A 20,653-nucleotide genomic window follows, 5' to 3' on the forward strand; every position below is an offset into this window, starting at 1 on the left:
TGAGATATGAGATGAGAGTCTACACAATTTTGCGTATCGCACTACTTATAAAGATATAGAATCATGAAGGCATATATTTGATTTGACTTAAAAGAACAAGTATAATGTGACGTATTAGATGCAGAGAGTAGCCAGCGGCATTTATTAGAAGATCTTTATAGATTTCTTCTTTTTGGTTTGTTTAATGTAAATCATTAATTAATAGTTTTGATGATGATTATATCCCATTTCGTAGCCATTTTTTTCAGGTACAGCAGGAGCATCAAGAGGCTTGTATTTCTTTCTGTTATTAGATAAACAGCCGCAGCAATGGCCGATGATGGTGAATATAAGCACTAACAATGCTGCGGCAACTGCAGACCATATCAATGCATAAAATGCAATCGATAAGAAAGACTTAATACCAAGCTCTCCGGTATTTTCATTAATTTGTTTTCTCACATAGATATAAGCACCAGTTGCTAACCCTGCTCCAATAATACCAGTGAGGAAAACCAATGTTTGAAAGAGGAAGTTGATACATGAAAGACAACAATTACTTGGGTCCACACAACATCCAATAAGTTGAACGAATACACCAATAGCTGACAAAATAGCCATGATCAATATCAATGCGAACGCGGCCTTAGTCAAGTTGTTTAAAAGCGTAAGTTGCTTGTTTAAGTTACCAGGCAAATTTAAAGTCTCATATGTAATATTATCAACTATTTGTTCCAATACCGTTCTCACATCAGACGAAATGTCAATACTACCCGATGCGCCTGTAATCTTATCATTTATAGTATTGTTCAATTCTTGTTTGATAATTTCTAGCGGGTCGAAGAAATATGCTGGCTTAGGATCGGAGCACCACTTAAAATCGATATCCGAGTTATCGAAGCCCTTTTCTGTTTTTGAACTGCCCTTAACTTCTCCCTTACAGTAACCCCACAAACTGATCGAGTATACCTGCGCCAACCCCATATCTTCGTAAGTTATTGAATTAACGATGCCGCTGATAGTCGATCCAATATCTGATAAACTACTGGCAAGGTCCTTTTCCACCACCGTACGACCAGGTAAAATAGTATCTCTCTTACTATCAGGATGTATAGTATCTCTCTTGGAGAATCCATTGAAATCTATAAGCTGCGACACATCTAAATCAGTAAGATGGAAATCTAACAAATATATTTTGGTCAAGTAGGCTTCATTTTTGTATGATCCAACTAATGCAAATATCGATAATACTGTGGTCGCTATCGAAAGCAAGATGATTATTAATCTGACGATTCTAAACATTTCCGTTGTAATACACGTTTCTATTCAATATTTGATCTAAACCAATGTTTATTTACACAGATGCTTTATGTTAATTCGTCGCACCCGCTCTTTATAAATCAGTTTCGTGATTTGTTTCTAAATATAAACTGAATGATCCAAACCAAGGATTTTATTTTTTTTGGCCAATCGCAAATATATATATATATAGAGATATCCTATATGAACCAAGAAAATCGGCATCTACGCATCGGTCGGATCGAATCGTCAGGTAATTAATTGTCTTGGTGGCTGGCTATGGTGCTAAAAATATTGCTGGCTTATTGATTCATGTGTGCGGCGTACACTAAAGCACAGGACAGGGGTGTTGTATGCAAACGTTTTGGCTGATCCAAGTAATAATATAAAGAACCATTTAATTCCTAATATAGCGTATCTATGCGTTCCGCTAATTATGTGTAGATGGGTATAGGAAAGGAAAATTACTGTAAAAAGAAAGCTTATATTAACCTATGCTACAGAATTAAAATATACAATGGGAGGAATCTTCATACATTGGCCTCTTCCATGTCGTCGAAGCCATCCAAAAGTTCCTTTTCGAGTTCGTCCAAGTCCACCTCGCTCTCTGGTTCGGCTTGTTGTGTCTTTTGTTTCTTAGATGTAACTTCTTGTTGCAAGATTATGTCTTCGTCAGCCTCTAGACTTCTCTTTTTATTAACCTTGTATGCATCTTTAATAAATGAATCGAACGGTTTGCTAACTTCAGCCTTGTCGTTGTCGGTGTCTTCATTGTCGTTATTGTCGTCGTCATTGTCGTTATCATCATCATCCTTTTCTGAATTGTCATCTTCACTTATTCCTGCCAAGAAATCATCAACCTCTTGATTCGCATTGTCCAAATCATATTCTTCTACGGAACCGATAGAATCAAACCTGGGTCTGCTTTCAATTGTATTGATTTGTTTCTGCTTTTGAGATTCTAATCCCTTTTGGTATTTTTTGAGATCCTTGTCTTCTAGGTACCAATTATCTTCTTCGCTTTCAACTAAGTAATCTGTTTCATCCACCTTTCCCCAGGCACTCAAGCAAGCAAATAGCCAATCTGGGTTCACTATCTTCACGTTTGGTAAGATCTTCTTTGCAACCCTAACCTTGAACGTTGGGCCAGACTTAAATGAATTTGCATTTGGATCCCTACATACCACATGTGTCACCTCAGGATATACTTCGTTCACTACCTTGACACCAAATTGCTTACACCAAATGACAATATCGGCCGTATCTAAATTTATACCTAATGGCAAAATACCAGAAAATAGAATTGTGATGCCTTCTAAACATTTGCTCTTTAAAAATGGAATAATATGTGTTAAATCGGGCTTTAAATGTGGACTTTTTATTTTGTTTGCAGCCAATATTTTGTAATATTCTGAATGAATTCTCACTAACGCCTTCTTCAACGAGTATAACTCATTATCATCGTCGTACAATAAATTATCTTCCTCCTCATCCTCTTCTTCTTTTTTATCACCATCACTTTCTTCAGGTGAACTTGAACCAGATGGAGAATGAGAATCATGTTCATGGATTTTGTCCAAATCATGTTGTAACTTTGCTAAAGGTCTGTCATGTTGTTGTTGTTCCAAAGACATATTTCTACTTATAGATTGTTCCATAAGTAAACTTGCATTATCTTCTCCTCCTCCCATTTCTAATATTCTATCCACAGGTGATGAAGATGGAGTGTCATTCTCCTGGCTCGGGTTATCGTCCTCTTCACTAGCCTCTTTATCGTTTTCATTTGCTTCAGATTCTTCATCATCGGTGGAATTTTTTTCGTTTTCAAGCGCTTCTAACTTTGCAATTGATTTTCTTTTCTTAGTTGGGCCAGTTAGTTGGCCAAACTTCTTAGGCAAAAAGCTAGAATTAATATCACCAATTCCAACAAAGAAGTCATATGGTACTACTTTAATTAAATTATTTTCCCATTGCCATACATCGCCTCTGTCATCGATGATTACAACCATAGATTGATCAACTGGAAAAAGTCTCTTCAAATTCTTATGTGTCAATGATCCACTTTCATCACGACTCAATATTCTGTCACCAAAGTATTCTCCTTCTGGATCAATAATTTTTGCAATAGCCAAAGCGTAATTCCTAGTAGCCATCGTATATATATGCATTTCATAGAGATCTGATGCCAGTCGTAAAAATTCCTCTAACCCAGGCCTTAATTTAACATAATACCAACACTTTGATGGTGGCAATTTTGGCCCCGTCCATCCTGGGGGAGCAATTGGGTCTTCCTCCAAACAGAAACTTCTGACGTTTTTCACGGCTGGATAGTTTGGGTTAGATGGGTCCAGTTGCCACTCCCCTACCGTCGGATCTACAGTCGCATGAATAACAGTTTGGTCCAAATCGACGACCAAGATCAACTTTTTCTCGCGACTTAGTCTATCAGTTGTATTATGTTCAATCTTTGTTGCTTCGTCGAGACTTATTTTCAATCCTGTATTATCGTGAGACATAGAAATGGTTGCCCTGTCTTCGTAATTATATCCCGAATAATCCTTCTCATCCTCGACTGCTTTGCCGCACAATGCACATAGGCCTCCGTATTGGACGGCATGAGCACAAGGCTCTTTAATAAAACATAATTCGACGCCACTGTGAGCAATTTCATCACTCAAACATACATTGATACTATTCACCTCTCCCTCAATTGGGCTTTCATAAGTTCCAATACGTTCCACACGAATCTTGGGCGGCGTTTCCTCTTTTGAATTAGGGTCATCTTGATAATCCCAGTATTTATATTTGAATAATGTTTGGTGCTTAGGAACAGTTTCTCCTTGCCTACATAAAATGGATGATATTGTCACTGGGAATGGAACCGACTGTGGCAAAGTAATTGAGGTCAATTCTGCCATTTTTTTTATGATAATTATTGAATTGCCTATCGACTTATATGTTGTATAAATATGTACACCTCTGATATAGATTGATTTGATGGATATATCTTCTTAATTAGCCAACAAGAATACTTGTTGTTAAATTCCAGGTATCTCGATGAGTTTATCCAGGTCTTCGGTCACATGATGTCGCGGTATCTACGAGTTTACGAGGATAGATAAAGAAGCTATGTACTTGTATTGATATGTCTATTATACATCTTCAAGTTCTATTTCGTCGTCGCTAGAGTCAGACGGAAGATCGTTAGAAATCTTCATATTGTTTTCAAGAAGCGTTACCTTAGGCGCAGAATCGGCCGGAATGGCATCTTCCAATTCAGCCTCAAAGGAATCGGAATCCATTTCTTCGTCAGTATTAATATTAACATGGGCAGCATCAGTTCCATCTGCTTTTGGAACCGAACCTATTTCAGTCTCATTGTTATCAAGGGGGAAGTTGTTGTTGTTGTTTGGATTCGCGTCGGTTTCCTGCTTGTCTTGTGATCCGTTGCTATCGCCGAAATCAAAAGTTGGGAAGCCCATATCCTCGTCCCTGTCACTATCATCGTTATCGTCATCCAGCATATGACTAATTGGACCAAAACTGAATCCCAATCCCATTTTCTCTCTTTCCTTTTCTTTTGCTTGTTCTCTCTCGGCCTTTTCGCGAAGAATATTTTCGACTTTTCGTTTCTTCCTCTTCTCTGCTGTCCTCACTGACCCGATAACTGACTTGAATTCCTCTTGCACAATGTTGGCAAAAAATAAATCAACTTCAGGCGTTACTGGTAAAGTAGCGTATGGTGAATAATACTTCTCCGTCTTGAAAAAAATATTCGACTCTCGTAATTTTCTTTTACGATCTATTTTAAGCTCTTTTGAACGTTCTAAGTCACGTCTCTTTTGAGCGTATGCAACAAAGTCAAATGTCTTGACATCTTGAAGTAGTTTGCGTGGCTCACCATCAACTTTTGCAATTTGTTCTTCTGTTTTATTGTGTAGCGTTTCGCTTGCCGCGTCTACCTCGTCTGGGATTCCGTCTTTCGTATTCAATTCTGTTGGCCGTGGTTTAGTTTCATGTTCTTCCAATTGGTGGTCAGGTATTGGAGTTTCTATATCTGTCTGGTTCTTCTGCTCAACTTCACTCATTAAACTGTTTTCGTTTTCGCTATCTATATCATCGTCAACTTCCAGTAATGTGTCACGAATTTGTTTCTCGAAATCCTCTTTCCATTTTTTTTCATCATCGTCAATCAAGTTATACAAAGACTTTTCTGTCAATCTGGATTCATCTACTAACTTCAACCTCAATTGTTTCAAATCTGTGATCATATTCATATACTTAGGAGTCTTTTGGTAGGTGTAATCTGGGGGGAGCTCAGGCAAATAAAATGGAATATAGATAGGCTTAGAAGATTGCTTTGGAATTAATTCAGTAATTTCGTAGTGCTCATTCGTAAAAAATGGGAGCGATGGATCGTTTTCATCAAACTTGTTGTCTTCTTTGAATTCATTGATCAATTCTGTGGTTTGGCTATTAACAAGATCAATCTCTGATTTATATTTCTTCGCGATTAGTTTTGTCTCTTCATATTCTTTGTACAATTTGCCGGCCTTAATGCCCTTCATTCTAAAACATAATTCGGTGTCGCTTATGGAAGGCTTTTTTCTTCTCTGTACCTCGGTGAATTTCCTCAACATCTCTATTATGTCATGAAAATAAGTTATACTTAAGTCGTTCATTTGAGAGAGAAATTCCTCCGAATAGTCAAGCCCCTTTGACTTTAATATTACCCCAATAATCTTGGAAAATTGAAACTCTATTCCCGACATCGCTAATTTTTTGTCTACTGGTTTGTTCAATAAATTAATAGTTTCTGGTGCTAATCTTCTCTCCGAAAATGGTACTTCCAAGTCAGGCAAATTAAGCACAGGTTTATTGAAATGTGTTTCCTTATCATTATTCAGTATGTTAATTGGCACTTCTTCCCCTTTTTTATTGATTGTTTCTGTATTCATTACTGTGTCGTCGGCGTTCGACGCTTCACTCTCATTTTGAGTGCTCTTATTATCAATGGTTATAACTTCGTGGCCATTTAATTTCTCGCTTATGTCTGCTTTCTTTTCTTCTTGGCCATCTGAATTGATATCTTTCTCTTCATTTTCGTTATTATTCAGTCGTATCATATCTTCTTTCGTTTCGTCTGCCTCATGATGTTTATTCTGCACATCATCTTGCGCTGAATTTATCGTTGAATTACTTTGTTCCTCCTTCTTAATATCAGCAGCCTTGTCTTCGCTGACCATCGTTAAATACACCAGTACAAAGTAGTATATCCAATATATTTTAAATACTATTACGCTTACACTATATACTGTTGTATCATGCTTTAGTCAATAATGAATAACGATTGCACATAGAAACTAAAATTACACAAAACCGATCAGCTACCTAAAACTTATTAAGTAGTAGAATCTCTAAATACTTGACAAAAGATATTCAACAGCCCCTTGCACACTGCCTCCACTTCTCCTCAAAGCAGCAACATTTCTATCAAAGTCAAAAAAGCCCATGTCGTTTAATTGCCTCAATTGCTCTTCGTATCTTTCTTCAGGTGGGCGGGTATCTTGAGGAGCAGCTTGGCCTGCACCAGCGCCACCGGCTCCACCGGCTCCACCTAGTAAAGCAAACGGATCCATTGGAGGCATTCCTCCAGGAAACATAGAAGCAAATGGATTAGCAGGTGCGTTTGTACTTGCATTTGTATTTTCGTTAGCGGCACCAGTGGCATTATTATCGTCGCTAGAGTCGACAGTAGGGTTTGCACCTGGTGCAGGGAAAGCACCAGCTCCCCCTTGACCCCCAAATCCTGGGAATCCACCCGCTCCACCAGCGCCACCTCTACCCATTTGCATCATGGATCTCATCATTTCTGGATTCGACATCATTTGTCTGAAAAGTGGACTTTGCAACATTTCTCTCGCTTGTGGACCCATAGCCCTTAATTGAGGAGATTGATTTATCATATAATCTAACATTTGAGGATTTGACAACATTGAATTCATGCTTTCTTGGAACATAGGATTTGACATCATTTCCGACATCTGTTCTGGATCTGGCATACCGGAATTCATACCCCCATCTGGCCCAAACATGGAAGCTGAAGGCAATTGGGTGTAACCAGCATAACGTGCCCCAGTTAAATCTGCTAATGGATTAAATGAACCTTGGCCTGCTGCAATATTTGATGGAACCCCACTGTTATTGCCGCTCGATTCGCTCTCGTTCCTCGGAGCATCTGTGGAGGCAGCTCCTCTGTTATCTGTATTATTTGTCTTAGGACCAGCGCTTTTAACAAGATGGATCGTATGTCCAGTTTGTACCTTGTACGACGCAACTGTCTCTGTATCTTTCAAAACTTTTCCTGAGTAAATCAATCTCTGGCGATCTGCTGGAACGGATGACTTATCTGCAATTTCATTCTTTAATTCGAGAACTGTTATTGTTGGTGATACTGTAACTTCATACTTAGTATCCCCTGAAGACTTAATGGTTATTGAAATTGTATCAGACATGACTTTTATTACAAAATATCAAAGATAGAATCAATAGTATGAACAATGCTATTTTGAATTGTTATCAATATATAGGTATTCAGTGTGAGAAGTTTCTAGAAGTCATACGAAATCGTGGTTAGTGAACGACCTGTCTTAAAAACTAGACTTAAAGTACATCATAGGATCTTCTATACGTTTAAAGGGATAAGCATCACAATCAAAAGAGGATGAATACTTACAAATACCAGTAGTACTGTCATTTGTTGGTAAAACAACATTTTTTTTCGAAAATGATAGCTTCCATTCTCGAAATTTTGCTATTCTGTAGACCCATAGTCTTCTTTCAATCTCATACGGCATGTTAAATATATCTTCTTCTACATAATAAGGCGATTCAATTCTCTCGTCACCATGACTTTCCTGATAAATAGGTCTTTTGTCTATTGTTCTGCCGAGGTAACTATTGAAAAATAATGTTAAATTGTCGTCAAATGGATGTATATGGGAGAATATAGGTGGGGCAGTCGATAGCTCCCAAGCGATTTTTTTCTTTATGGCATATGATTCATATTCTAAATCACAATCACAGTCTGCATAGGAGGGTAAATTATAGAGTCCCGAAGGATGGTCCATGTAGAGCCTATCGTACGATTTGTTGTTACGAAGACGTTGTTTTGTTTTGTTACAATTTTCACTCCTTCTTTGACACCTTTCGCTGTATGGTATATCAGGATATAACAAATCCAAATCTCGACGGTAGTTGACCAATTCTTGTTTGTCTTGCCAAACAGATTCGATATATTCCGTGATAATCGTTGGATGAAACTTAACCCTTTTCTGGTCTGACCACTTCCATTTTGTATCCCTCTCCTGCTTCATATATTCAGCCGCCCGATACTTTCTTTCTGCCTTATATTGAACGGAACGCATTTCACAAACATATGTATATTTTTCAGGATTTCTAATACATTCGAAGCAAAAGTCAAAATATTCCCTGCTAATATTCTTATCCATAAGACACCAGCCAGACATTGGGAAGGTAAAGTGGTATCTTTTTCGCTTGGTATTATTAATTCAGAAACATATGTAATTTTAGCTATATGTCTATTTATATTCTATATCATATGCTGTTCTGCTAATCAAAATTATTAAATGTTGCAGAATTCGCAACATTTTTAGAATATTAAATTTAATGCAAAAGACATTATTTAGTATGCGACACTATAACAAAAATAATCAAGGTCATAAATACAAATACTATTATAATTAATTATATTATTGTAGAAATAACACTAAACATTATGTAATATATATTACTAAGAATTGAATAAAAACGTATTCGATATGAATAATCCATGCAAAACAATAAAAATGGTTTATAAAAATGTTTATCAAGAAGATAAATGCAATGCCAACTATTTCTTAACTTCAACTCTCCATCCGCAATCTAAACAGCTATATCCCTCTAAGCCATCTTCGAATACAGACTTGCCTTTACTTTGCATCAAGGACCATTCGCCCTTTGCTGGGATTTTCTTACATTCATCATTGAGACACCTAGCGGAAGTTTTCTTGTATCTCAAACCGCAAGAATTGCATAATTGCCCTTCTTTAATCGACCAAGAGGGTCTCCAACATGGGGATTGATCAGATCCACATGAAATACAGACACGAGGAGCGTGTTGATGCTGTTGTCTTGGTGATGATTTTAACAATTCAGACCTCGATTTACACTTGGACGAAGGAGGTGTAACAGGGATGAATTTAGTCTTATTATCATTCTCAGCTGGAGGCGTTGTAGGCCCTTCTGAAATTATACCTAAAAATGAATTATACTGAGGATTTGGTAAACGAGTTGAGGATGGAGGAGTTGATGTTGGTGGATACACCGAATGTGACACGTTTTGTTGATAGATAGGTTCTATTATAGTGTCATTGACCGAATTATTATTACTAGTGTTAACTGGGGTCATTGGTTGACAATGAGAATCTGGAGTATTAGATTGAGGCTGGGATAATTGAATCAAAGAATGCGCTAACTCAAGATATTCAGGATATTTCTTGACATCATTCAAGTACGTCTTATTTAAATAGGTGTAATTGGATTCATATGGGAAATTAATCTTTCTTTCGGAATACACTTTTTCTTGTATACATGGAGGATAGTTCGACTTGTCAAATGTATTGACTCTTGGACTGGAGTTCTGTATTATCTTGGAGCTTATTCTTGAATTAAAGCTTGGTCTGTCCTTGACGAATACCGGCGATGGAACCGACGAAGTGTGGCTAATCTTGTGTTTGTTGAGATAATCATATTGGTTGAGGTTAAATTGATTAGGACCCTTATTTATGGTGTCCAATAAGCCGTATCTCCAGTTTTCATCGTTTGGCTTGTATGTGTCAAAATAATCCAACGAAACAGTAGGGGTAATAGGCTTCAATCTAAGAGGGGCCTTTGGTGTCATTGGAGTCGACTGTAACACCGTCGAGATACTAGGCAATGTAGGCTTCTTCGATGGCGACGAATGTGGAGTATTAGGCAAGCTTGGTGAGTTACATGGCGACAAACATGTTACAAACTTCTTATTTGGTGATAACGATCTTGATCTCACATTGCTGTTTGTTTTGATGCTTTTGAACTTGAATTGGGGCACTCCGTTGGCTTGGAAGTTCGTATCGTATGGCTGCGATGGTGGTGATGGTGGTGCGGTTCTCGATCTCTTGGTATCCTGACCCTTAATGCTGCCCCTATCACCAAATGCGGAACTCTCCCTTAATAAATCACTGTATGATCTTTTCTTGATGTAGTGTACATCATTCTCTGCGTATTGTTGCAATGGCTGCGATAACTTATTAGTTTTAATATTGGCCTTTAATTTACTGGATAATTCATTATAGCTACGGGAATTTATATGTCCCGAAGTAAACGAATTAAGTTGATTATTAAACATGTTAGTTGTATTCAATACACTCATTATATTTTATAATAGTATGAATGGGCAATTAAACTTGGTTGAAAATGAATGAAATATTCATATAATAGTGTGTATATGAAATGGTTGCAAATATCCGAAATTGATATAATGTAAATAACGATAGGATTTAGACTTGGATCCTGTCGCCTAAACAACGAGCTTTATTTTTTTTTTTTCCTTTTGATTTGAAATTATGCGAAAATCAATAACCTCTATTAAGTTGAAATTGCGAAGTTATTATACGATTGAACGAATGTAGTAGATGAAGTAGTACTAAGAATGTAGTATCCAACAAATAAACGAGATTAGTAGTAGCGAATGAATGAATAAATGAGTGAACGAACGATCGAAGGAACGAAGAGTACTAATGAGCGACTGTAGATGATTGTAATCAGAAAAAGCCTACAAATTAAATGATCCAGGGACGAAGCAAATATATTTATAACAGACAGGTGGATCAGAGCAAGTTCCCTGATCCAGGGCTTTTTGGACTAAACGGGCCCGATTTCCAGCCATACTTGTGAGTACCAGCCTTTTTTGGGATTGTCAGCAGCGGATCTGAATAGGATGTGGTGCGTTGCTGGCTAAATTTCCTCGAACGGAACCAACGCACACTGGAATTGCGAAACGCTGGTTCTGGAGTAACATATTTACCTAATCCTACATTTGATTCGGAACCAGACATTCCCCGATTTGGACACCTACAAGCAATTACATACCTGCACTGGTGGCACAGAACATTTAGTGGCATAAAAATATCGTTGATAATGATTTATTGATTTTGGCATATATAGAATATAAAAAGGGGCGTGCGCCATTCCCATAAAAGTTCAAGAGTGTGATTGCTAATCATGCTTCTATTTCTTACCGTCCTTGTCTTCAAAGTGATGTAAAACATTGTTAGCACCAATACTTCCAGCAATACTGGTAGCCATATGGCCACCGTTACCTAGATGTAACTTATCTGCTACTTTGGCACCACCTACTGAACCAGCGATCGAGGCACCAATGCTTTTGGCCATATTTAATTTATCGTCAGGCATTTTACCAATTAGGATTATTAAAGTATGAATCGTAGCGAGAAAGCTGGTCCGATGAGACTAGTTTTATAGATTCACAGGAATCGATATCAGGAGTAATCCTCAACGATGCAGTCATTCGTTCCTGGCTGACTCTTTTTTGTGCTGCGAGTGAATGCACGTGAAAATATTAAAGCCACCTCTATGAGGAAGTGTCCTTGAGGCATAGAAGGCCATACAACTGTGTATCTAAGTGGGACTGCACAAGTACCCAATCAAAGAGGCGTAGACAGGCACAACCCACTGACGTGACGTTTCGTACGAGTAATTTGGCACGAGAACAAGAGCATCCTCGGCAAATCCTCAGATATCGCTACTTATCACCAGCAACCTCAAGAAGTGTAGGTCCCTTTCCGTACGAATCGAAGATATTCCCGATTGCCTTACATTAATTCTCTAAAAAAGTTTATTCTTCACTATAAACTATAGGATAAAAAATATCACGATATATCTACTTCTTTTCTTCAGCTTTGTGGTCGGCCTTGTTGGCACCAATCGAGCCTGCAACAGAACCAACGATGCCTCCAGCTTGGCCTAAACCTAACTTATTGGCAATAGCACCACCACCAACACCTCCGGCAACACCAGTAGCAATGTCCTTAGCTTGGTCTAATTTATGATGATCGTCACCTCCCATGTTGTATTAATTGTATAATTTGGAGAAGTAATGAACAATCTAAATATGTTCGAAGGGCCATCTTCTAATAGTTTGCAATTATTGCTGTCGTATGAGCCCTTATTAATTCTTCTAAAAATGTACATCACGTGACTGAATATAACCATCACCTGTCTTGATTTTTTTTGGATTCACAGTATGAACCATACAGGCTTGAATCAATCACCCTAGCAAGACTTGTACTGCTGCCAACGTATAATTGATACAATATGTCAAACATACAACGAGATCCAAGTAAGTCCCTTTTTTATTTGAAAATGAATGTAGATATCCAAGAATTTATACTAACTTGCGATCAGCACAACCGATAGAGCCATACTTGAAAAAGATATTATCGTCGTTAGATATACAGTATCAGGGGCCATCACAGCAATTTCCAAATGTTGAATCATACGCTACACAGTTTGGGAAACAACTCAAGCCGCAATGTGCAATTATTATGAATGGGAAACCATTGATACCCACAAATAATGATGCAAAATTGGAATTTCAAAAAAAATGGTTGTTATCGCCATTGACGTTTCATCAGTTGAATAGTTTTGACAGCCATTTAATACCTGGCACAGGAACATTTGTTATAAATGCCAGTGGTAAAGTAAAATTTGATGAAAGTGGTAGAAACAGGCTTGGGGAAACGTCCGATTTGATACATCCTATAAATAATGCCACTGTTAAAGGGAGACCTGTCTGGGGATCATGGTTTGGTTTTAACTTGAATTTGATAGTAGACGAATCCATTTTGAACAACCCCGAAAGTGAGGCGATTAATAGTTACAACTACAGATTTACATACAAACCTGATGATAGTGTGATTCAAATTTAATATAAAATAGAAAAAGCATTCTTGCTATTAAATAGAAAGAACTATATATCATTATTTCTAATATATTCATTTAATAATAGACCCAAATAGTTCTTGGAATAAAATTCGATTTGATTACTCACGTCTTCCTCAAATCCGATCTCCTTTAATGCCCATAAAATATTAGGAGTAATGAAGCTGTAGAAAACAACATCGACGGATGAGCCCCCATCGGAGTAGTTTAATTCTTCCGATTGTACAACATTTGGAATAGGATGGTTTACTACCGGTCTGTGTAAAGTATCATCACCGTCATGACCGAAATCGTCATACGTGACATAACCTTTAGACAATCTATTTTTTCGAGAGGCAGACTTCAATTTACCTATCTCTTGAAACCTTTCGGAAGCACGATTTTCGAAATGATGTTGCCCCCAATCTTCTGTACGCTTATTAAAACTCGCATAATCGTTTTTGAGAAGTCTGGAATATTGATGCTCAGGTAACAACCGTCTGTTGTCAAATGTATTATCGCTTGCAGAACGAATAATATACTGTAACTCATTCAACTTGGGAGCTATCTTTATAGCCACATTTTTAGGTAATGTCAACTTTACCCAATCATTTTCAAAAGGAGAAATTATATACTGAGAATCCAATGTATATGGACCTTTGTATAGATCATACCTTATCGAACCAGTATTAATTATAATTAACCTCTGGTCTGAAGTTGCTATATCTGGATTTTCAATTTCTAATGTAGGCAATACTTTATCAGTCAAGAGTTTAAAAATATTTTTCGGATTCGTTATTGAAACATAATCCATGAAATAATTACTGTTTCTAACATAACCGATTATCGCTTCTAAGTTCAATTCCTTACGGGTATCACTAATCTGTCTTGAAACATTCAATCCTACTCCCGTATGAAACTCTTCAGTTGAGCTTATATTTGTATGGTACATAAATGAGTTTAAGTTGAAATCAATGTAGGACCTCGAGAATGTGTTTTTAACCTTATCTACCCCATTCAAATTATTATTGGCAGACTCTAAATTAATACTTACCCAGCCAGCAGTTTCACAAAATCTTCCACTTTGCAAACCAGTCAGATATTCATCATATATGCTGAAATCTCTTATATGTGAATGCCCACCAAAATATTGGATTTTGGTCTTAGGGTAATATTTCCTTAAAAACAGATGTAATTGGAACAACTCTTCATCGTTATGACTCACTGGGATATGTCCAATTATTACAAGTAAATCGACTTCATCAGCAGGATGATCAATCAAAATATCTTTGAACCAATCTTCGTCTAGAACTTTCATGATTGGTTCGACTTTTGTCTCCGAATTGTACCTAGCGAAGTCAAACAAGAATGCAAATGACAATATTCTAATACTTTGAATTGGTGTTGTGAAGTACTTATACCTTTGACCCATAGGAATATATGTTCCATTTTGTAATTTGTATTCCACATTAGTACTAATATAGTTCGATTTAAAATGATCACGGACCAAATCATATTCTTGTTGGGAGTTTTCCCAGATATATAATTCGTGGTTTCCAATAGTAAGGAGGTCATAGTCCTGCCTCATAAATATCGGCAAAGATTTAGCACCATTTGGTATTGTTACATCTGAGAGTCCATTCCCATCATGTCTATCACCAGTATCAACTAACAAAAAATCTTGCTTTTTTGAATGAGCTATGTCCCTTAGATGAATAGTAAAAGATATAAAATCTCCCCAATCAGCATTGTACTGTTTCTGGTTAATATGTCCAGAATACCAGCCGTGTGTATCAGTAGTGTGAATAAAATTTATATCATTCCACTCTATATTCCTTATCAACGATGAGTCTGATTTGTGCTGTTTACTTAGTTGAAGCCATGAAACCGGAAACAAAAATATACCTAAAATAAACGCCAATACAATAAAGCCATACTGACACTTCCTCTTATTTTCAATCATGTTCATCGATATCTATGAATAGATTATGATCTGTATTATCCTGTTGCACTTATTTGGTATGTTTTGAGACATCTGAGGCTCGCATTTCGTGCTAACTATTAAGGTGGCAGTCTCTCTACAAGCGATTTAAAAATATATTACATTCAGTGTAACTAAAGACTATAAACTATATTACTATCATCCTAAAATGATTAGTTGATAAGTTGTTGGTTTCTTCTTCTGTCACGTTCTTCAGAGATGGATAACTTAATACCCTTACCCTTTGGTAAAGAAATGTGTGGCTTACCAGCTTCAGTACCGACGATGAAGACGTTAGTTAATCTGGTAACGAAAGTGTTTTCCAAAGAATCCTTGATGTGGACTAAATCGAAACCACCCTCGTGCTTTTCTCTGTGGGTGATAACACCAACTCTACCCATGTTACGACCACCAGTAACCATGACTAATCTACCAGTGTCAAAGCTGATAAAGTCAGTGATCTTACCGGTAGCTAAGTCAACCTTAACGGAATCGTTGGCTCTGATCAATGGATCTGGGTATCTGATAGTTCTACCGTCGTGGGTGACAACGTATGGAATACCTCTCTTACCTAATTGGACCTTCTTGACCTTAGCTAACTTGTAAGAAGCTTCTTCAGCAGTGATTCTGTGGACAGTGAATCTACCCTTGACATCATAGATTAATCTGAAGTGTTCGTTGGTAGCTTCTAAAGTGATGACATCCATGAAACCAGCTGGGAAAGTAGCATCGGTTCTAACTTTACCATCAACCTTGACGTGTTCTTGCATCAAGATGGCCTTGACTTCTCTACCGTTTAAGGCATACTTAAGTCTGTTTCTTAAGAAGATAACCAATGGTAAAGATTCTCTCAATTTGTGAGGACCAGCAGATGGTCTTGGTGCGTAAGTACCGGACAATTTGTCCAACATCCAGTGGGATGGTGCTGCTAATCTCTTCAAGTGCTTCTTTGGACCTCTACCCATTTTTGCTCTAGTTTATTGATAGTGAATAATTATTTCTATATAATTAGTACGCATTTTTTTTTCACTAAATACTAGTGAAAATTTGACGCAAGAGCGATCAACAAGAAGTTGGTATCCGCGCGACTATAACCCGGGTTATAGCCCTATACAATCACGTTTGAAGGCATACATGAAATTGATGTATGGTTCTATAAGCAGTATGTACTTTGCATGTTACGGTATCTTGTATTCTGATAAAATATGACTATTTCCACCTATTAAATAACCATTTGGATTGTTTAACGTTCAGCAATTCTGAGTTCAATCTTTCATCTTCCATTTGCAAGTTACTCAACTCTTCTTCTAAGTTAGCAAACCTTTCTGTTTCTTGGGCATTTATGGTTAATAGTTCTTGGATATTGTTTTCTATATTTGTTGGTAACGCAGGTGCTTGTAGGCCTAGGCTCGATTCTGAGCTGTTATTATCACCCGAACCCGCGTTTATCTTTGATTCCAAGCCTTCGATTTTGTCCTTCAACTCGGCAATAGACCTTTGAAGATCTTCATTGTCGTTCGCAATATCCGGTAAGGTTACCTTTATATCTACCATCTTCTGGACAATATTTATGTGATCGCTATTCAATGATGAGAAGTCAGTCTCTAAGAGCTTAATGTCATGCCTCAACTTGCCATTTTCGATTCGTAAGTTCTCTATTTCGGTGGTCTTCGATTTTTCATTCAAGTATATGTTTTCAAATTCGGCTTCAAATTTACTCAAATCTAATGGAATCACGTTAATTTGCATCGAGTCCTCTACCAATTCATTAAGTTTGTAGTAATTATGTGATTTTGAACGAGCTCCACCAGCACTGCTTCTTCTTCCACCTAGCAAGGAAAACCGTCTAGAAACACCTGATCCCGACAAATCGCTTTGGCTAGTATTTGTGCTGTTGATGCCATTGATAAATTCGTCATTGACATAAACATTGAACAAGTTATTCTTCAAGAAGTCTAAAAGTTTATCAAACTTGAGCAGAGTAATGTTTGATTCATTTTTTATCATTAAGTTAACGGCAAACTTCAAGATCGATTCAATCCCCTGCGTGATAAGAATATCATAAATTCTTAATACTATATCCAATGGGAATTTGTAGGCGAAAAACGTTAAAAACCATTGGGATGCATACATTGAAGATTTAATACCCTGTTTAACCAAGTGATTGTACAAATTCGGCAAGTTTATCTCTAATAATCTATCGAATTCATATAGTAATAAATGCAATCCTTTCATTTCGGGGCAGAATAAAGATCTTAAATTGTAATCCTTCATTAATGTAACCAATAAACAGAAGCACTCGGACTCACTCATATTCATTATCAAAGGAACAGTGATAAAAATCATACCTTGTGTGTAACCTACATCTGGGTCAAATAACGAATATGCCTTAATCACATTAAATAATTCTTCACCCTTATTGACTTGTTCAACATTTGTAAAAAAACTGGTTCTTGTCAAGTCTCTTTTAATTGATTTTTCATGGACTGAGGATTCACTCTTCAAGTTGAAATAAAATTCTTCCAATTGGAAGTTTTTAGATTTAGCGATTAATTGCCAAATTATGCCTCTGAACTCTTTTGGTATACCTTTATTTATGAGATTATTCAATTCATTCGATTCATTCTGGATGACAGATTCATAATCATTCACAATTCTGGTCCAAAATTCCCAATCTATTTGATAATCAAACATGTCACTGAATCCTCCAACGGTATTCTTAATGTCATTGAAAGTCTTCTTTATGTTTTCTGTACCAGAATTAATCAGTTCTTTCAACTTTAAATCTTTAGATTCGAATTCTCTATTTAATTGATTGAACTTCGATTCTAACAAGAAGTTATTACTCTCTTTTCTATAACTATTGGAAATTGTATTCATTTTATCATTGGAAGCTTCAGTTGTACCTTCCAATATTTGAGCTGAAGGTTGGTCCAATCTCAAACATTCCAGAATTGGCTTTCTGTTTGGTAAACTGGGCTTTCCGTTAGGTAAAGTGGAATTCTGCTCGTCGTTTGCAGGTTCCCCGGTGAACGAAGTATCTGGCGTAGCGACTTTCACGGGGTTAGGTAAAACCACTTTGAGCTGTTCTGTTTGTTTTTCAACCGGGTTATTAACATCTTCAGTATCTTCAGTTATAGTATCGTCATTACCGCGCTTATCTATGGGGTCGTCATTATTGGTAAGATCAATCTTTTCATTCGTATTTACAAGTTCATTACTTTCATTATTATTTTCATAATTAGAACTTTCACCAGTAAAAGAAGATACAGAGGCTGTATCAGTTTGTTGCTGCTTTTTATTCTTCTTTTTGTTCTTCTTTTTATTCTTGGTAGATTGATTCGTGATCGGAGGTGATTCTTTACCATTATCTACTTCACTTCCCGTAGGAAAGGAATTGGAAGCTGCATCTTGAAATTCATCATCCGAAGGTGGCATCATGAATATTCTTTAATGTTTTATCGTTATCAGTGATAATTAACCATGTAATATTGTTTACAAAAAAGTCAATGCGAACGTTCCGCTGTTTCTGTAGTTCGCACAGAATTAGAAATTAGAATATGTATTAGTGTCTCTTGATCTATCCGTATGATGATGTAAAATTCTCTGAACACTATTATACTTCAGAAGCTCTTACGCTACATAGTGTTGATTGTTTTCAGTTCTTATTATTATATATTCTAATGGTAGGCGAGTAGGCAACCAATCTTTCAGATTATTGTTTTTAACAATCTTTGTAATAGGCCAAAATGTCCTCAATAACTCTGAGCAAACCTTGTCATAGATCAGCAGAATTCTTTAAGAACCTGTAGAAAATAGGAAATATTGCTATTGATAATTAATTAAAAGGCTCCGATGTGAAGAAATAGAAATCGTGTAAATAAAATATACTAACGATATTGTACTTTATATCGCAATTTACACCATTGAACATCAAGATGAACTTAATATAAATAAAATCATTAAAAACGTGAATATAAATAAAGTCGTGAAAAAAGTGCTATATATAACTCGTACTTATAAATCAAACCCAACATATGTCCTCGTCGCAAAAGCTAACATGTTGTGAGTTTTGAGATTGATTTCCGCTCTCTGGTCTGATAATGTGGTCATTTGACAAGGGATGATGAGAAGAGTCAGATAAGACATCATCGTCATATTCTGTGGAAGAACCGAGCGAAGATGACGAGCCGTAATAGGAACTTAAAATATCAGCCTCGGAGACGTTTGCACAGTCTGAAGAACATCCATAAACAGCTTCTTCATAAATTATCCCGTTTATGATATTCTTTTCCCTCAACAAGCTTTCTAATCTTGCTTTATCGCAATTAGCAAAGTAGACCCTAATAATATTTTGATCGTGCAAATATTTCATAGGTAACTCCCCTAACTCGAACAAGTTCTGTAAATCCAGTTTCAATTCAGCAATCTTGGATTCGAGAATTTTCAAGTCTTGCATTAATTCATCGAGTATTTCATTGTTCAAGATAGTCATCGCTGGAATGGAAAATTTACTACTCATTGGGAAATCAACGTAGCATCCATTGGAAGTCTGAGTATTATGAGATGTCTCCTCACAGCCAGCAGAGGAAACAGTTCTTGCCATCAGCAAGGTGAGTTCAGAGAACTTTGGAGTCAAAGATACATTAAGGCGTATGTTGCTCTTGACTTGAGGTCTCAGATGCAATACCAAGTCTTGTTTGTACGTGCTAGGGTCAGAAGTATCAAACTTCTTCGAATTCATGAACGCCCTGATGTTGAGATTCAAATTCTTGATTGGTGAGCTACCATTAGGATGCCTGAAAAAGTTCATGTTCGCCATTTTGTTACCAAACTGTGATTGGTATCTCTGCGAAAAATTATTGTAAAGAAATGACTTGTGAAACGTTCTAAATGATCGGTATTGGTTGAAATTAGAATTCTGGATATTGAATCTGATCCAGTTCGAATTATTCTGGATTATTCTTCCCAACTTTCCTCCATTCTGGTACTTCACATTCAAAAACTGGAATGCCCGGAACTTATAATGACCACCAGTAAAGTTACTTGATGTGCTATAATATCTAGAAAATTGTTTGCTTAATCTGCTTGCATTTCTACCGCTTCTAACTGGTATAGGTATTGGAACTGGCACTGGGCGTTGTTGTGGATGACCTAAATTCTCTGCTATCTCCTCAAGGGTTTGCTTGATCCTCCGAGTGATATTTTTCTTCAAAGAAATCAAGTTTTTCATTGTCTGCGACCTCATATTGATCGGATGAATATATATTTCCAGTTACTACTCTTCTAACTTGACGTAACTGGCAAAGTAGTAGATAAACAAAATATAATAAATCTAGCGGGTAGCGATAT

The 20,653-nt window shown here is 36.8% G+C and overlaps 13 protein-coding genes across 13 annotated transcripts; 1 reads left to right on the forward strand and 12 right to left on the reverse strand. All coding sequences in view use genetic code 12, as the record gives it.

Annotated features, from left to right (window-relative positions):
- Positions 1-198: 198 nt before the first annotated feature.
- On the reverse strand, positions 199-1,281 carry DEHA2F03080g (DEHA2F03080p; the record flags this gene model as incomplete). Its single annotated transcript, XM_460500.1, has 1 exon — positions 199-1,281. One exon carries the CDS (start codon positions 1,279-1,281, stop codon positions 199-201), a length of 1,083 nt encoding a protein of 360 aa, XP_460500.1.
- Positions 1,282-1,808: 527 nt separating this feature from the next.
- DEHA2F03102g (DEHA2F03102p) lies at positions 1,809-4,196 on the reverse strand (the record flags this gene model as incomplete). Its single annotated transcript, XM_460501.1, has 1 exon — positions 1,809-4,196. One exon carries the CDS (start codon positions 4,194-4,196, stop codon positions 1,809-1,811), a length of 2,388 nt encoding a protein of 795 aa, XP_460501.2.
- Positions 4,197-4,430: 234 nt separating this feature from the next.
- Positions 4,431-6,524, reverse strand: DEHA2F03124g (DEHA2F03124p; the record flags this gene model as incomplete). The annotated part of the gene is made up of 1 exon (XM_460502.2): positions 4,431-6,524. One exon carries the CDS (start codon positions 6,522-6,524, stop codon positions 4,431-4,433), a length of 2,094 nt encoding a protein of 697 aa, XP_460502.2.
- A 171-nt stretch (positions 6,525-6,695) lies between these two features.
- Positions 6,696-7,793, reverse strand: DEHA2F03146g (DEHA2F03146p; the record flags this gene model as incomplete). The annotated part of the gene is made up of 1 exon (XM_460503.1): positions 6,696-7,793. The coding sequence occupies one exon, from the start codon at positions 7,791-7,793 to the stop codon at positions 6,696-6,698; it is 1,098 nt and encodes a 365-aa protein (XP_460503.1).
- A 135-nt stretch (positions 7,794-7,928) lies between these two features.
- Positions 7,929-8,705, reverse strand: DEHA2F03168g (DEHA2F03168p; the record flags this gene model as incomplete). The annotated part of the gene is made up of 1 exon (XM_460504.1): positions 7,929-8,705. One exon carries the CDS (start codon positions 8,703-8,705, stop codon positions 7,929-7,931), a length of 777 nt encoding a protein of 258 aa, XP_460504.1.
- A 485-nt stretch (positions 8,706-9,190) lies between these two features.
- Positions 9,191-10,750, reverse strand: DEHA2F03190g (DEHA2F03190p; the record flags this gene model as incomplete). The annotated part of the gene is made up of 1 exon (XM_460505.1): positions 9,191-10,750. One exon carries the CDS (start codon positions 10,748-10,750, stop codon positions 9,191-9,193), a length of 1,560 nt encoding a protein of 519 aa, XP_460505.1.
- Positions 10,751-11,607: 857 nt separating this feature from the next.
- On the reverse strand, positions 11,608-11,793 carry DEHA2F03212g (DEHA2F03212p; the record flags this gene model as incomplete). The annotated part of the gene is made up of 1 exon (XM_002770685.1): positions 11,608-11,793. One exon carries the CDS (start codon positions 11,791-11,793, stop codon positions 11,608-11,610), a length of 186 nt encoding a protein of 61 aa, XP_002770731.1.
- A 487-nt stretch (positions 11,794-12,280) lies between these two features.
- Positions 12,281-12,466, reverse strand: DEHA2F03234g (DEHA2F03234p; the record flags this gene model as incomplete). Its single annotated transcript, XM_460506.1, has 1 exon — positions 12,281-12,466. The coding sequence occupies one exon, from the start codon at positions 12,464-12,466 to the stop codon at positions 12,281-12,283; it is 186 nt and encodes a 61-aa protein (XP_460506.1).
- Positions 12,467-12,714: 248 nt separating this feature from the next.
- DEHA2F03256g (DEHA2F03256p) lies at positions 12,715-13,328 on the forward strand (the record flags this gene model as incomplete). Its single annotated transcript, XM_460507.1, has 2 exons — positions 12,715-12,739; positions 12,817-13,328. The coding sequence occupies 2 exons, from the start codon at positions 12,715-12,717 to the stop codon at positions 13,326-13,328; spliced, it is 537 nt and encodes a 178-aa protein (XP_460507.1).
- A 41-nt stretch (positions 13,329-13,369) lies between these two features.
- Positions 13,370-15,289, reverse strand: DEHA2F03278g (DEHA2F03278p; the record flags this gene model as incomplete). Its single annotated transcript, XM_460508.1, has 1 exon — positions 13,370-15,289. One exon carries the CDS (start codon positions 15,287-15,289, stop codon positions 13,370-13,372), a length of 1,920 nt encoding a protein of 639 aa, XP_460508.2.
- Positions 15,290-15,474: 185 nt separating this feature from the next.
- DEHA2F03300g (40S ribosomal protein S4) lies at positions 15,475-16,266 on the reverse strand (the record flags this gene model as incomplete). The annotated part of the gene is made up of 1 exon (XM_460509.1): positions 15,475-16,266. The coding sequence occupies one exon, from the start codon at positions 16,264-16,266 to the stop codon at positions 15,475-15,477; it is 792 nt and encodes a 263-aa protein (XP_460509.1).
- A 244-nt stretch (positions 16,267-16,510) lies between these two features.
- Positions 16,511-18,742, reverse strand: DEHA2F03322g (DEHA2F03322p; the record flags this gene model as incomplete). Its single annotated transcript, XM_002770687.1, has 1 exon — positions 16,511-18,742. One exon carries the CDS (start codon positions 18,740-18,742, stop codon positions 16,511-16,513), a length of 2,232 nt encoding a protein of 743 aa, XP_002770733.1.
- Positions 18,743-19,325: 583 nt separating this feature from the next.
- Positions 19,326-20,549, reverse strand: DEHA2F03344g (DEHA2F03344p; the record flags this gene model as incomplete). The annotated part of the gene is made up of 1 exon (XM_460511.1): positions 19,326-20,549. One exon carries the CDS (start codon positions 20,547-20,549, stop codon positions 19,326-19,328), a length of 1,224 nt encoding a protein of 407 aa, XP_460511.2.
- Between the last annotated feature and the right edge of the window lie 104 nt (positions 20,550-20,653).

Source organism: Debaryomyces hansenii, assembly GCF_000006445.2.
Source record: "Debaryomyces hansenii CBS767 chromosome F complete sequence".
In the NCBI taxonomy this organism is placed as follows: Eukaryota; Fungi; Ascomycota; class Pichiomycetes; order Serinales; family Debaryomycetaceae; genus Debaryomyces; species Debaryomyces hansenii.